Source organism: Choloepus didactylus, chromosome 10 (genome assembly GCF_015220235.1).
Source record: "Choloepus didactylus isolate mChoDid1 chromosome 10, mChoDid1.pri, whole genome shotgun sequence".
Lineage (NCBI taxonomy): Eukaryota > Metazoa > Chordata > Mammalia > Pilosa > Megalonychidae > Choloepus > Choloepus didactylus.
This window is the reverse complement of record NC_051316.1, coordinates 30529708-30547137: the sequence shown is the minus strand read 5'-3', so window position 1 is coordinate 30547137 and position 17430 is coordinate 30529708. Positions and strand designations below refer to the sequence as shown.

Below are 17430 nucleotides of genomic sequence, written 5' to 3'. Positions count from 1 at the left end.
TTTTGTTTATCCACTCATCTGTTGAAGGACATTTGAATTGTTTCCATCTCTTGGCAATTGTGAATAATGCCACTATGAACATCAGTGTGCAAATATCTGTTCATGTCACTGCTTTCAGATCTTCTGGGTATATACCAAGAAATGAAATAGCTGGATCGAAGGGTAACTCAATTTCTAGTTTTCTAAGGAACTGCCAGACTGTCTTCCAGAATGGCTGCTGCCATTATACAGTCCCACCAGCAATGAATGAGCTCCAATTTCTCTACATCCTCTCCAGCATTTGTAGTTTCCTGTTTGTTTAATGGCAGCCATTCTAATTGGTGTGAGATGGTATCTCATTGTGGTCTTAATTTGCATCTCCCTAATAGCTAGTGAAGATGAACGTTTTTCATGTGTTTTTTAGCCATTTGTATTTCCACTTCAGAGAAATGTCTATTATATCTTTAGATTACTGATTGTTCCGGTTTGCTAATGCTGCCATTATGCAAAATACCAGAAATGGATTGGCTTTTTTAAAGGGGATTTATTTGGTTACAAAGTTACAGTCTTAAGGCCATAAAGTTTCCAAGGTAAGGCATCAACAACAGGGTAGCTTCACTGGAGAAAGGCCATTGGCATCTGGAAAACCTCTGTTAGCTGGGAAGGCACATGGTTGGCATCTTCTTGTTCCCAGGTTGCATTTCAAAAGGGCATTGTCCAAAATGTCAGCTTCAGCTTTCAGCGGCCATCTTCAAAATGTCTCTGTAGGCTGCTCTCCAAAATGTCACTCACAGCTGCTCTGAGATCCGTCTGTTTATCAGCTCTTTTATATGGCTCCAGTGATTTAATTGAGACCCACCCTGAGTGGGTAACACCTCCATGGAAATTATCCAATCAAAAATTCTTGCCCACAGTTGATTGAATCACATCTCCATGGAAACACTCAATCAGTAGGTTCCAAACTAATCAACATGAATGTGTCTGCCCCCACGTGATTGCATCAAGGAACATGGTGTTTTGGGGGAGCATAATACATCCCAACCTGCACACTGATTTAATCTCTTTACTAGTTATTGGTTTGATGAGATCTTCTATTTCTTCTTGAGTCAGTTTAGGCAGTTTGCATGTTTCTAGGAATTTGCCAGTTCGTCTAGGGTATCTAATTTATTGGTGTACAGTTGTTCATGATACCCACTTACACTTTTTTATTTCTTTGGAGTCAGTAATAATATCCCTGTTTTCATATCTGATTTTAGTTATTTGCATTCTCTGTTTCTTTGTCTGTCTAGCTAAAGGTTTGTCAATGTTATTGATTTTTTCAAACAACCAACTTCTGTTTTGTTGATTCTCTACGTTGTGTTTTTAATTCTGTCTTTCATTTATCTGCACTCTAATCTTTGTTATTTCCTTCTTTCGACTTGCTTTGGGTTTTACTCTAAAAGTTTTGGATCCACCATTTTGAGGTTAGGTGTCTGATTTGAGATCTTTGGTTTTTGTTAATATAAGCATTTATAGCAATAACATTCCTTCTCAGCATAGCCTTTGCTGCATCCCATAAGTTTTGATATGTTTTGTTTTCATTTTCATTTGCCTCAATATATTTCCTGATTTCCTTTGTGGTTTCTTCTTTGATCCACTGGTTGTTTAAGTGTATGTTTAATTTCCATGTATTTGTGAATTTTCAATTTTCCCTCTGTTATTGATTTCTGGCTTCATTCCATTATAGTCAGAGAAGATATGTTGTATGGTTTCAGTTTTTTTAATTTTTTGAGATTTGTTTTGTGACTTCACGTTTGGTGTATCCTGGAGAATGATCCATGTGCATTTCTGCTGCTGTTTACTGAAGTGTTCTATATATGTCTGTTATGTCTAGCTGGTTTAGAGTTTTGTTCAAGTCTTCCATTTCCTTATTGATCTTCTCTCCAGATATTCTATCCATATTAAAGTAGTGGGCCGGTTTGGATGTGTTATGTCCCCCAAAACGCCGTGTTCTTTAATGCAATCTTGTGGGGGCAGACGTATTAGTGTTGATTAGGTTGGAATCTTTGGATTAGGTTTCTTTCCATGGAGATGTGACCCACCCAACTGTAGGTAATAACTTTGATTAGACTATTTCCATGGACGTATGGCCCCACCCATTCAGTATGGGTCTTGATTAGTTTTACTGGAGTACTTTAAAAAGAGCCACACAGGCCCAGATGCTTGTTGGCTGATGCTGATGCTTAGACATGCTTGGAGCTGCAGCGAAGAGAGACATTTTGGAGATGGCCGCTGAAAGCAGACTTTTGCTGACACTTTGGAATGCTAGCCCAGTGTTTGTTCTGGAAAAGTTAAGAGAGGACAGAACGCCCCAAAAGCAACATTTTGAAGAATGCACAGGAGCTGAGAGAGGATCTGGAACACAGAAACTGTGATCAACAGACGCCAGTCACATGCCTTCCCACCTAATAGAGGTTTTCTGGATGCCATTGGGCTTCCTCTGGTGAAGGTATACCCATGTTGATGCCTTAAATTGGACATTTTCATGGCCTTCAGACTGTAACTGTGTAACCAAATAAAGCCTCTATATAAAAGCCAATCCACTTCTGGTATTTTGCTTTCTGGCAGCATTAGCAAGCAGGAACAAATAATATTGGTAGGTGTTGAATAACCTATTTTTCCCTTCAGTTCTTTCAATATTTGCTTCATATATTTTGTGGCTGTGCTGTTAGGTGCATATACTTTTATAATTGTTATGTCTTCTTGTTGATTTGAGCCTTTTGTCAGTATATAAGGACCTTTTTTATCTCTATAATAGTTTTTTGAGTTGAAGTTTTCTTTATCTGTTATTAGTATAGCTATCCCTGTTCTCTCTCTCTCTTTTTTTTTAAATTAATTTTTTTGGGGATTGTTCAGATACCATACAATTATCCAAAGATCCAAAGTGTACAATCAGTTGCCCCTGGTACCCTCATACAGCTGTGCATCCATCACCACACTTAATTTTTGTTCAATTTTTAGAAGCTTTTCATTACTCCAGACAAGAAATAAAGTAAAAGATGAAAAAAGAAAAAAAGAAAAGGAAACTCGAATCCTCCCCTATCCCTAACCAACTCCCCTCAATTGTTGACTTGTAGTGTTGGTATAGTACATTTGTTACTGTTTATGAAAAAATGTTGAAATACTACCAACTGTAGTATATGGTTTGCAATAGGTATATATTTCTTCCCTATATGCTCCTCTATTATTAACTTCTAATTATATTCTCATACATTTATTTTGGTTCATGGAAGAGATTCCTAATATTTGTACAGTTAATCATGGACATTGCCCACCATAGGATTCAGTTTTATACATTCTCATCTTTTCATCTCCAACTTTCCTTCTGGTGACATATATGACTCTGAGCTTCCCCTTTCCACATCATTCATGCACCATTTGACACTGTTAGTTATTCTCACATCTTGCGTCCTATATCTTGGTACCTTATATTTTATGTCTGTGAGTTTACATATTATAATTAGTTCGTATCAGTGAGACCCTGCAATATTTGTCCTTATTTGTCTGACTTATTTGACTCAGTATATTGCCCTCGAGGTTTTGTCATCAACCCATTTTTTTTAAATATGGTTTTGTTCACACACCGTACATTCCATCCTAAGTAAATAATTGATGGTTCTCTGTATGGTCATAAATTTATGTGTTCACCACTTTCACCACTGTCTATATAAGGGCATCTACATTTCTTCCACGAGGCAGGAGGGAGAGTCAAAGAAGGTAGAGAGGCAAAAGAAAGAGGAAGAAAAATGACAGCTAGGAAGCAGCAAAAGGAAAAATAAGCTTAAATCAAAGCAGAGTAAAGAGTCAGACAACACCACCAATGTCAATTGTCTAACATGTCTCCTCTATCCCCCCCTCTTATCTGCATTCACCGTGGTATATTGCCTTTGTTACATTAAAGGAAGCATAATACAATGATTCTGTTAGTTACAGTCTCTAGTTTATATTGATTGCATCCCTTCCCCAATGCCTCCCCATTTTTAACACCTTGCAAGGTTGACATTTGCTTGTTCTCCCTCATAAAAGAACCTATTTGTACATTTTATCACAATTGTTGAACACTCTAGATTTCACCAAGTTATACAGTCCCAGTCTTTATATTTCCTCCTTTCTTCTGGTGTCTCACATGCTCCCAACCTTCCTCTCTCAATCATATTCACAGTTATCTTTGTTCAGTGTACTTACATTGCTGTGTTACCATCTCCCAAAATTGTGTTCCAAACCACATACTCCTATCTTCTCCTATCACTCTGTAGTGCTCCCTTTAGTATTTCCTGTAGGGTAGGTGTCTTGTTCACAAGGTCTCTCATTGTCTGTTTGTCAGAAAATATTTTGAGCTCTCCCTCATATTTGAAGGACAGCTTTGCTGGATATAGGATTCTTGGTTGGTGGTTTTCCTCTTTCAGTATCTTAAACATATCATACCACTTCCTTCTTGCCTCCATGGTTTCTGCTGAGAGATCTGCACATAGTCTTATTAAGCTTCCTTTGTATGTGATGGATTGCTTTTCTCTAGCTGCTTTCAGGATTCTCTCTTTGTCTTTGACATTTGATAGTGTGATTATTAAGTGTGTTGGCATAGGCCTATTCAGATCTATTCTGTTTGGAGTACGCTGCGCTTCTTGGATCTGTAATTTTATGTCTTTCATAAGAGATGGGAAATTTTCATTAATTATTTCCTCTGTTATTGATTCTGCCCGTTTTCCCATCTCTCCTCCTTCTGGGACACCAATGATATGTACATTCTTGTACTTTGTCTCATCTTTAAGTTCCCGGAGACGTTGCTCATATTTTTTCATTCTTTTCTCCGTCTGCTCCTTTGCGTGTAGGCTTTCAGGTGCTTTGTTCTCCAGATCCTGAGTGTTTTCTTCTGCCTCTTGAGATCTGCTGTTGTATGTTTCCATTGTGTCTTTAATCTCTTGTGTTGTGCCTTTCATTTCCATAGATTCTACTAGTTGTTTTTTTGAACTTTTGATTTCTGCCTTATATATGCCCAATGTTTTCTTTATAGCCTCTATCTCTTTCGCGATATCTTCTCTAAACTTTTTGAATTGATTTAGCATTAGTTGTTTAAATTCCTGTATCTCAGTTGAAGTGTACGTTTGTTCCTTTGACTGGACCATAACTTTGTTATTCTTAGTGTAGATTGTAATTTTCTGTTGTCTAGGCATGGTTTCCTTGGTTACCCCAATCAGGTTTTCCCAGACCAGAACAGGCTCAAGTCTCAGAGGGGAGAAATACTCAGTATCTGGTTTCCCTGAGGGTGTTTCTTAGAGAATTGGTTCCTGTGATGCCCCAGGTCACTGTCCTTTTCTGCCCAGCAGGTGATACCTGTTAACCTATAATTCTTGACTGGTGTGAGGAGGTATGGCCGTGTTCCCCCAGGCTCTGGGGTTTGGTTCTGAATGGAAAGGGCCCCACTCCTTTCCTCTTAGAGAAGATAGACCCCCTAGGGAGAGGTCATTAGCATTTCAATGGTCTCTCTCTCTGATTGTGCTGTCTCCACGCTTCTTTGAGTCACAGCACTGGGAACTGTAATGGCTGGGGCTTTCTCCACTGAGCCTAAAAAGAAACAGATAGTCCCCTTCAAACCTAGTCCAAGGTGGCCCTCCGGCTCTTCAAGGTCAGTTGTCACCCAAAGCCTCCGTCTGTTTTTTGAGTATTCGTACCTGTAGTGATCAGTTCACACTTGCTACTGAAAACCCCAGTTGGAGCTCAGCTGAGCTATATTCGCTTGCTGGGAGAGAGCTTCTCTCTGGCACCATGAGGCTTTGCAGCTCAGGCTATGGGGGAGGGGGCCTCACGACTTGGATCCGCAGGTTTTACTTACAGATTTTATGCTGTGATCTCGGGCATTCCTCCCAGTTCATGTTGGTGTATGATGAGTGGATGGTCTCATTTGTCCCCCCACAGTTATTCTGGATTATTTACTAGTTGTTTCTGGTTTTTTGTAGTTGTTCCAGGGGGACTGCTTAGCTTCCACTCCTCTCTATGCCGCCATCTTCCCCGTCCCCCGTTCTCTTTTTGTTACCACTTGCAGGGTGTATTTTTTCCATCCTTTCACTTTCAGCTTACTTAGGTCTTTGAATTTTATGTGGGTCTCTTGAAAATAGTGTATAGTTGGGTCTTACTGTTTAATCCATTCTTCCGCTCTCTGCCTTTTGACTGGAGTTTAATCTCTTTACATTTAAAATATCTACTGATAAAGCATGGCTAGGTTCTGCCATTTTGGTCTCTGGTCTTTTTAAGTCATACCTTTTTTGATTCTCAATTCTTCCACTAGTGCCTACTTCCATATCTTTTTTGTGTGTGTGTGTGTGCCAATTTGAGTTTCTTCTTATTTCCTTTTGAATATATTTTTCATGTATTTTCCTTGATTGCCATGGATTTAAAATTTAAAATCTTAAATCTGTAACAATCATAGTTGTTTTGATTTCAATTTATTTTCAGTAGCATACACATAACATTGTTTACCCTTTTGTCTCTCCATTTTTTTTGTATTTGTTACAAATTTTATCTTTGTATATTGAGTGTCCTAAACCATCATTTTGTCACTAGTTTTTAATGCATTGTATTCTAGCACTTTTAAGAAGTAGGAAGTAGAGTTGCATAGCACAAAAATACAATATCGTTGTATTGGCATTTATAATTATCTATATGGTTACGTTTACCTGAGGTCTTTACTTCTTTAGCTGCTTAGATTCACTGCCTAGTGTCCTTTCCTTTCAGTTTGAAGAACTCCGTTTAGAATTGCTTGTAGGGCAGGTGCAATGGTGATGAACTCCCTCAGATTTTGTTTTTTTCTGGAGGTTTCTTAATCTCTCCCCCATTTTTGAAAGAAAGTCTCACTAGATATAAAATTTTTCTTTGGCGGTTGTTTTCTTTCAGTACTTTAGCTGTTTTGTTCTGCTGCCTTTTTGCCTCCATGGTTTCAGATGAGAAATCAGCACTTAATCCTGTTGGGGCTTTCTTATAAAAAACACATTGCTTTTCTCTTGCAGCTTTCTGAACTGTCTCCTTGTCCTTGCCTTTTAGGAGTTTGAGTACTATGTGTTTTGGTGTGGTTCTCTTAAAATTTATCCTGTTTGTTTGACTTCTTGAATGTGCGTATTTATGTCTTTCATTAAATTTGGGAGGTTTTTTGCCATTATTTCTTTGAATATATTTTCCTTCTGCCCCTTTATTTATTATCTTTCTGGGACTTCCATAATGGATATACTGGTACACTTGATGGTGTCTCCCGGTCTCTGAGACTCTGTTCATTTTTTTTAATTCCTTTTTCTTTCTGCTCCTCAGCCTGAATCATTTCAGTTGTCTTGTCTTCAAGTTTACTGAGTCTTTCTGCTGTCAGCTCCAGTCTGCTGTTTAAACCCCCCTAGGGAATTTTTCATTTCAGTTAGTGTGCCTTCAACTCCAGTTTCTGGATCCTTTTTAAAATTTCCATCTCTTTATTGAGATTCTTTTATTATTCATTTATCATTTTCCTGATATCCTTTAATTCTTTTTCTATGTTTTCCTTTATCTCCCTGAACATATCAAAGATCATTTTTTTTTTAAGTCTTTGTCCGGTCTGTCGAAACTCTGGTCTTCTTCATTGATAGTTTCTGGATTTTTATCTTGTTCCTTTGCATAGGCCATCATTTCCTGTTTCTTTCTTTGTCTTGTCGTCTTTTTTTGTACACTGTACATTTTAATATTTTAACATGTTGACTGTGGGATTTAGTCCCTGAGCTGAGTTCCTTAAGTTTATTTGCAGCCAGTGATATGACAGTAATTTCCTTGGGTGTCAGGAGTTAACAAAAACAAACCAACCAGAGCAAAAAGAAAACAACCTTTCATAGTTTTGCAAATTGGCTCTGCATTGTGGCTGGTGTTCTTCAGTGCTTAGACCTCTTGTCAAGAAGATTTGCCAAGGCAAATGTAAAGTTCAGGGTCTTCTGAGTCTTTTCTGAACTTGCTTCTTGCCCTGGCCTTGTGCTTGTTCCTTTTCATAGGAATTCCTTTGTTCACAGGAATCTGAATGTCTCCTCTATTTTCTATGTAGTAGTTCACCCCCTTTTTCATCTCTATTGTATGTCTCAAAGTCTGTGATCCTTTGGTCCAAGCTGCTTTGACTTAATTGTTTCTTAAATGGCTTTAGCTTTGTGCAGGTGGTTCAGCCTGCAGGGCAAGTTCTGTGTGGGCTGAGCCCAAGATGAGTTTCCTGGTTCAGTCTTTCCAGCTACTATCCAGTAGATTGGCACCGAGATACTGGCACCCCAGTATGTGCATAGGGGTTTTCTTCTCCCTCTGGAACCTGGCTGGAAGGCCCTTAATTAGGAACACAGGCTAGCCCCACATCATGCTGGGAAGGGAGCGGGGGAATGGGCTAGTAATGGCACCATGAGCTTGTTCTTCCTTCCATTTTTAAGGCTGTGCTTTCTCGATTTATACTTGCTTAGTTACTGCCACCCTTTAACTGTTTTCTGGAGTTTTCAGGAACATAGCCCTTCCAAGTTTTGCTGTTTAATCAGTGATTTTGAGAGGCTGTAACCTGGAACATCTTACGCGGTCATTTGGTGAACCGGAAGTCCGAAGTTGTTTCGTTTCTCTGAATGCAGTGAAATAGAAGATGAAATAGCTATTATAAATACTAGAAGAGATCAAATATTTTTAATTAGAAGTGATATTATTATATGTCTTAAAAACCCAAGAGACTACTAAAACCCTGTTAAAATTAAGAGTATATTGGTTAAGGTGAAAATAAGAAATATAAAAATGAATAATTCTTCATTGTTGCAATAACCAGTTAGAAATGGAAAAGGAAAAAAATAATCTCATACTCAGGGATTAATTTAATAAAGTGATTCTTAACCGAGGTGAAGAAAATGACTGTATACTTCAATAAGAATTTAAGGAAGGTCATAGCAGGTCTCAGTAAATAATGTCATCATTTCTGAAATTAACATGTCAGTTTAATTCAATTCCGGAAGAGCCTTAATGGGTTATTTTAGGAAATTGATAAGATGATTTTAAAGGTCTTATAAAAATTTACTTCTAAGAGTACTGAAGAAAATATGCTGTATACTTAACCCCATTTTCGTTAACAGTCCTTTCCTCTACCCAACCCCCACTAAAAACTTGTGTTTGTATGGAGAAAGGTGAAGAACACACACATGCCATTTTGATGGCATTTTCCCCCGTAACCTGAGAGTTGATGGGAATGCATAGAGAACAGGGTGGTGATGGTGCACTATTTCTTTATGTATATATTTTATTATTTCACTTGTTACAAGGAATGTATATTGTTTTTAATTGATCTACTATTGAACACCTAATAGAAAAAACTTCATTGACTTTTACTCATTAAAGTTGTAATTCCCTTTTTATTAAATTAGAAAAAAGGTGTATCATTGATTTAGGACATTTTTGGAAATTTCTCAGATTTTATTTATACATACTAAAAGTGGAAATGTATTTTATTTTAGCTTTCTTGAAAGTTGGTTCCTTTTACAAATGTAAGATTAATTCTTAACTCAAAAATTCTGAAAAGAATTCTTTCTTTTGTTTTCTTATTTCTCTCCCTGCCTTTTGAAGGTATGCAGCCACTCATGTATTCTGTTCAGGAGGCATTAAATGCCAGACCATGGTGGATTCGTGTGGGGACTGACATTTGTTACTATAAGTAAGTATTTTGAGAATAATGGGACATTAGCTTATAGTGTCAAAGTATTTCAGTATAAAGACAAAAAGTATAATTATTACTGCTTTTTTTGATTTGTGATACTATTCTTTGGTATTGTTTTAACAAAGAATTAGTTTAGAATTTCAGTTCCATTCTGGGGTTATATATGCAAAGGAAATACAATGTGTTTTTTAGACATACAAACTTAGGTCCAAACTTGTCTTTGCCCACTTATATAGCTGTTATGTCCTCAGCTTTTTCAGCTTTAAAATTCTGGAAACTTCACTGAATAAAACTGAAATTAGAAATTCTAGGAAATAATTTGCAGTGGCTTTTTGTTCCTGTGATATTGAATATAATTCTTATTTCTTCTCTTCTTATATTAACACAGGAATATTTACCTCATTTTAGTTTCCAAGATAGTTAACAGAGATGTGTTTCATAGTTACTTTATATCATGTACAGTTCAACTTTGACTTCAGCTAGGTGCTCTATTTAATAAGTTAGAAATAAGTGCTAAAAATCATTCTGTTTCTGCATTTAATATGTTTCCATTTGGCATCCCTGTTTCTTCTCTGTTTCTAATCTCAGTCCTGAAATTTTTTTCATAATGGATTTTGACTTTTTATATTGTGCTTAACTAGCACTGTGTCCTTTTTCTTTTGGCTTTGTCAGTTAGAAGATAACTGCTATGGAAATTAAACTGTTTTAACAGTTAATGATATGGGTATTTGAAAACCCTTGGTTTAAATGCTTTTACCTTCTGGGAAAGAAAGCATGTTCTGTTGAATTCATTTCAGTAAGATGTCCGCCTCCTTTTATTAGCAAAGTAAATAAATGAGAAATAAATATAAGGTAATATGTAATTCATATGCATTGAAATAAATTTCCCATTTCTTTTAAAGTAGAATAATATAAAAGATACATTCTTTCTTATTTTTATTTGTGTAGGACCTGAATAATACGTAAGAAATAAGGATTAAATTATATCTGTCAGCCATTCTTCCTGGAATGTCTACTGAGTTTATTGTATCATTTATTATAGTTGTTGATGAATGGTCCATCTTCAAGTCATACTGGCCTATTTCTTTGAAAAGAAAAGTTCTATAGCCTGAAATGTTTCCACATTCTTCTTTCACTCATCCATTCAAGAACACTATTTTGTAGATTATACTGCTTTGATATTTTTCAGTACTTTCAATAATATGAGGAAGTGCTTATGTTCTAATTTTAAATTAAAAAGTTTTCTAACTTGTATATGTAGATATACACACATATTTGAAGCATATATTGAAAGAGGACAGTAAAACATGCTGAAAATGTTTAACAGTGGCACATTTCCCTTTGGTGGAGCTTCTTTTCCTGGGTATTTGTATTATCCATTTTTAAAATTTTCTAAATATTCCATCATAAACAGAAAAACATTCACAATTTATTCCCTTGGGATCAAAACAGATAACCACAACTAATGAGATTCTGTCACATGTGAACTATTCTGAAAAGCTAATATGTAGACATGCTTCAGAGGGCAAGAACTAGCATCCTGTGAATAAACGATAGTACTGTATTCCTGTTTGCTAATGCTGCCAGAATGCAAAACACCAGAAATGGATAGGCTTTTATAAAGGGAGGCTATTTGGTTACAAAGTTACAGTCTTAAGGCCATAAAGTGTCCAAGGTAATGCATCAACAATCAGGTACCTTCACTGGAGGATGGCCAGTGGTGTCCCGAAAACCTCTGTTAGCTGGGAAGGCATGTGGCTGGTGTCTGCTCCAAAGTTCTGGTTTCAAAATGGCTTTCTCCCAGGACATTCCTCTCTAGGCTGCAGTTCCTCAAAAATGTCACTCTTACTTGCTCTTGGGTGTTTGTTCTCTCTTAGCTTCTCCGGAGCAAGAGTCTGCTTTTAGTGGCTGTCTTCAAACTGTCTCTCGTCTGCAGCTCCTCTCTCAGCTTCTGTGCATTCTTCAAAGTGTCCCTCTTGGCTGTAGCAAAGCTGGGTCCTTCTATCTGAGCTTGTATAGTGCTCTAGTAAACTAATTGAGGCCCATGCTGAATGGGCGGGGCCACACCTGCATGGAAATTATCCAATGAAAGATCTTGCCCACAGTTCAGTGATCACATCTCTGGATGGAGTCTGCAACCCAATCAACACCAATACGTTTCCTGCCCACACAAGACTGCATCAAACATAGTGGCGTTTTGGGGGACATAATACGTCCAAACTAGCACATACTGGTTGATAATTTTTCTACCAGACCATAGCTGGTCTTTGCAATGTCACTGAGGTAACCTAAACACAAATTCCCCTTAAAAAGTGGTATAAAAAGAAGCACAGTTGCTTTCAGAGTTAGGGCTACGGAAAAAATGATGACCCATTTGGGAAGATATAAAACTATGTGACACTATTTGTTTTATTCTGCAGTTGATATTTTTGATATTTTTGACAATGTTTTCATGAACCTTGCTAAAACTTTACACCTTGTCATAGCAACATTTTGTGTTGTATATACCCACCAAAACTTGAAATTTATCTCGAATGGGTTTTAACTTTTTTCTCTGTCCTTCTTTACTGTGGCATGGGTAACAAAGTAATCTTACATGAAATTCCAGTGATGTTCTTTGTAAATGTTCTGGAGTATGACTGTGTGACGTCACAGAAAGAAAACTCAGCACTGGCTTTCATAATATTGCACTTTGTTGGGTTTTTTCATACTTCTTCCATTAACTCAACTCCTACTCATTTTAAAGATACTTTAATAAAAATATTTACCAAGTCCTTGATGTCATTTCACTCTCTGATCATTAGTTTCTTTCTCCTAAAGTTGGAGTAAAGCATTGATGAGTTGAGCAGTGCTTGGCTAAACTTTGGCAGAATTGTTACTGTTAAATAAAAAAATAGATCCAGACTTTGTAAGGAGAGACTTTATTCAAAGAGATTATTGTAAGGGGGGAAAGGAGCTATTGCAGTAGAGGGAGGGGAACTATTGCAATAGGGAGAATGCTCGGAACAAAAGATCATGATGGAAGCATCTCAGGAGGTTTTGTTTTTGTTTTTGTTTTTAAGAGAGAGGAAGGAAATGGGTGTAGGGAAGTGGGATGAAAGGTTAGTATGATCAGATAATAGATCAGAGAATGTTTTATACTGAAGCAGCCCATCTTCTGGGTGATGGCTTTAAAGTTCTGAGGCCTATTGAAAGGAGAGAAGTTTAACCTAAGTTTGACTAACAAGCATTTTGTTCTGATTGATCGGTGGGGATCAGTGGTTCAGCTAATCATTTATGAGGCAAATGATGGGAATTTGGAGGATCTGTGTCTGGCCTTGCTATAGGTAAACAAGAGGGCATCTGTGAGTCTTATCTCAGTCCTGTGGGGAAAGGTGGTTCTTTGCAGTAAGCCATGTTCTGGAATAAAAAGAGTGAGGGGATTTCTTAAACTTTGCTGTTGTCCAGAAACATAGGGCTTGAGTAAAATTTAACATTGCCGTACTCTGATCATTTGTCTCTTTCTCATAAAGTTGGAGTGAAGCAGTGATAATTTGAGTAATGTTTGGCTAGATTTTGGCAGAATTATTTAGACCATTGAAGGGTGACACAGAGTTTTTCAAAAAGTATTATTTCTTCCACGCTTCTCTGTTCTTATGCAATAGAAATCATCAATCATTGAATGCCTTTTCTTTTTCACATTGTAGATTGAATGATAACAGCATGACAGATGGTTGTTCTATGGTAAGGGGTGATGGCAAGGATGTTGTTTGTTTAGTTTTTGTTTTTTTCTTTTGGTTACTTCCATATGTGAATTTGGAATTCAGTTCTATTTCAGTGTTCTATTTGCTTTCCTAAAGCTTGAAATCCAGATTGTAAGGGTTATAATCTTCTGTCTTTGCATTGTTTCTTAACTTTTCATAATACCTAAATCCTCTGATTCTTATTTTTCTCATCTGTAAAATGGGATTAAAACTATCTTCCACCAATATATGGATAATGAACATAAACAGTCATATAGCTATAATGTCATATAAATTCCTCTCTGGTTAGATGATAACCTTTTAGGGGAGAAGGGTTGACAGGGACTAGTTCTTGAATTTACTTTGAATTTTCCTTGATCCTTAGTACCTATAGACCTTGGGTTTTCTTTAGTTTGTGGCTTAAGGTGATTAAGATGATACAAAGTGATTTGGAATTTTAGAAATTAAATTGATGAACAAAGCTTCTTTATGTCATCATGTCAGACATGTAGTTGTAAAGTTTTTATTATGGAAATTATCAAATGTTTATAAAAGCAGAAAATAGAATGAGGCATCTTGTATTCATCAAGTTTCAATAATTATCAACACATTGTTAGTTTTGTTTTAGTTATATTTTTACCCATACCTCAACACTAAATTTTTAAAGCAACTTCCTGATATATTTTATCCATATATATGTATTTATCTCTAAAAGACAGTCTTTTTAAGAAAATCTAACCACAATACCAGTATCACACCTAAGAAAAATTAAGCAAATTCCTTAGTATAATGAACTATCCAGTCATGTTCAAACTTCCCATTTGTCTCATAAGTGTTGTTTAATAGTTGGTTTTTTCCAGTCAGAGTCCAGTCAAGATTCACACATGGTATTTTTTTAAATCATATTTTTTATTGTAGAATATAACATATATACATAAAGGGATAACTTTCCAAATGCAATTTAACAAGTAGTTAGCAAATTTCAAAGAATATCATAGGTCATAATTCCACAGTTTCAGTTATTTCCTTATTATGAAATATAACATGTACAAAAAAGGTAATATCTTTCAAAGTATGATTTAACAATTAGATACATAGGAAAGTTCCAAAGTTTTATGGGTTATAATACCATATTTTCAGTTATTTCCTTACTGTGAAATAAACATATATACAAAAAGGTATAGCTTTCAAATTACAATTCACCAGGTAGCTATAGAACAAACTTCAAAGGATGCTATGGGTTGCAGTTCCACCATTTCATTTCTTTCCTTCTAACTATTCCAACACCCTAGCTAGTAAAGTAAAAGAAAGTTATATAAAGGTTCAGCATTCATAATCCTCTGTTAAATTCCATCTTGTTTGTTGCTACCCCTTCCTGTAGTTCAGTCACTTTCCCAATCATCAGGGATGTTCAGGCAGTGACCACCCCAACCTGTCCATGCTGAAAAGATGTGTCAACCTTATGAGCAAAGGGGGCACATCTGGTTGATGTTCTTGAAGAGGCTATTGCCTCTGGGTTTTGGTACTTAGCTGGCATAGGAGCACTCTGAAGGATTTAAGTTTCTGATGAATAAACTTGGTGAGTGAAACTTTATAGAGTCTCAGATGGGGATCCGAGTATTCTTTAAGGTTTTCGAGACTGCTGTTGACTTGGGTTTATCATATTGTGGCCATTAGGCATATCTAGGTGAAGCTTGCATAGGAGTAACCTCCAGGACAACCTCTTGACTCTATTTGAATTCTCTTAGCCACTAAAACCTTATTTTATTGCCTTTCTTTTTCCCCTTTTGGTCAAAAAGGCATTCTCAATCCTTCAATGCCAGGGTCAGGCTCATTCCCGGAATCCATGTCCCATGTCACCAGGAAGTCTCATTCATTTTGAGGGTCCTGTCCCACATCGGGGGGAAGGTGAAGAATTTATTTGTAGAGATAGGCTTAGATAGAGCCAGTCCACATTTGAGCAACAAAAGACATTCTCTGGAGGTGGCTCCTGGGCATAATTACAGGTGGGCTTGGCCTCTTCTTTACAACCATAGGTTTCACCTGAGCAAGCCTCAATATCGAGGGCTTGAATTATGAAGTAGGAGATATCTAAGTTCACATAGCATATGTTATGTCCATGATAATACATCCATATTTTACATTATCGTCACTTAGTTGTACAATCTTCATCACTCTCCATTTTAAACAGTCCTCATGACCCAAAACATCTCATAGCTTGTCAGCCCTTATTTGTCCCTAGTATTTGTGTAATACTAGTATGATATTCCTATTAATTATAGTCCCTAGTATGCGATATATGGATTTTTCCCATATACCCTTCTGTTGTCAACTCTCTGTGTGTGTCATAACTTAAAAGTATGTCATGCAAGCACCTATCTATATTTGTCACACATTGTATTTTATTTGGGTAAATTAAGTCCCTCTTAATTACAGGCTTCCCTTTTTTTCTGTCTCTCTTTTTCTTTTCCATTTATTTGTTGAAGAAATTGGGTCATTTGTCATGCAGAATTTCTCACATTCGGGTTTTGCCCATTGCATCCCTATGGTGTTAACACATTCTTCCATTGCTCCTATTTCCTGTAAACTGGCAGTTAGATCTAGAAGCTTGTTCAACCTCAGACTTGATTTTTGGAAAGAATACTTTATAGGAGGTGCTGTGACTTCCTATTGCATCATATCAGGTAGCATGTCATATCTGGTTATTTCTCTATGTGTAAAATTAAGATCTGTCAGTGGATTTAGGTATTGTTGCCTGACTCATCCATTATAAAGGTGTCATTAGCCTTTCTTCTAATGATTGCAACAGCCGTTGATGATCATTGCTTAGATCCGGTAATATATAGGGATATCAAAGAAAGAGGTTCTAAAAATTTTCTTAATGTGTAGAGTGTCATCTCCATTTAGTTAGTAAATCCAGAAGTGAAAACTAATGATGTTGGCTGATTGCAATTAACTGCTATATTAGTACCAAATGTATTTTTATGGGGTATTTAAGTTAAAATTTTTACAGGCTGTGGTTTTTCTTTTTTCCGTAAGCCCTGTTTAATAAAAGTAGCAAGGAAAATAATATTTTTTTTGTGTAGATGAAATAAACATGTTTTATGCTTTTCTGCAGAAATCACTTCTCAAGAAGTTCAGTTGCTGCTGGTGGGCAAAAGGGAAAATCCTACTATACAATTACATTCACTGTCAGTTTTCCACATAAAGATGATGTTTGCTATTTTGCTTATCACTATCCATATACATATTCAACTTTACAGGTAAGGACTCATTTAATTGTATTATGACCATTATTGTGTCATATACATTTGTGTCAGATAATTGAAGAATTGCTTTTAATTAAAATCTTAATAAATTAAAAAAAGGTTCATACATTAAAGATTTTAGAAAATGCAATATTTGTTGAAAACTTAAAGGGAGAAGAATGAGAACGTGGTCCCTACATTTACTTAATAAAAAAATAATAAGGAAGTAGGACATAATTTTTACCCTCCATCTTTGTGTAGAAATCTATAGTTCTCCAACATTCCATAATTTATGAATTTTCACTATGTGAGATTTCTGTTTCTTTAACCAAAAGCTTGAGCTTATAGACAATGTAACAGAAAAATGTGGGTGCAATTTGAGTTTTTCTATAGGAAATTAATTTCTTCTAATGGTGTCATTATAGATTCCTGGGTCCAGATTCCTTAGGATATGGGGCATAAAATTCATTCTGTGGTTCTTTTGATTGAGATTTTCAAACTTAACATCATAAAATAAAACTAAGCAACTGTTAATACAAGTAATTAAATGTAGTAGATTTATCCTCAAGCAGAATGTATTAACTATCCTGTATCCTAATCCTTAAGGATCATGAAGGTATGATTAAATTACCAAGAAAGAAGTTGGAGAACTACTATGATTAGAAAGAAGTTTGCAAATTATTAGAGAGGGGAAAAATGGAAGAAAAATATAGTCCATAGAGCAGAAGAGATAGCAAGGCTGACAACACTAAATGAGTATTTTAATAAAGGTTAT

General features: G+C 36.2%; 1 protein-coding gene across 6 annotated transcripts in view; it reads left to right on the top strand.

Annotated features, from left to right (window-relative positions):
* The window catches only part of AGTPBP1 (ATP/GTP binding protein 1), a 304355-nt gene that overhangs the window by 184761 nt on the left and 102164 nt on the right, over positions 1–17430 (top strand). For all 6 annotated transcript variants that reach the window (XR_005219074.1, XR_005219073.1, XM_037850913.1 and 3 more), the window contains exons 18-19: positions 9595–9682; positions 16526–16670. Coding sequence is in view for 4 of the 6 variants with exons in the window: in XM_037850913.1 (XP_037706841.1) it covers positions 9595–9682; positions 16526–16670 (233 nt within the window). In the remaining 2 variants the exon portion in view is untranslated. The remainder of the gene's footprint in view (positions 1–9594; positions 9683–16525; positions 16671–17430) is intronic.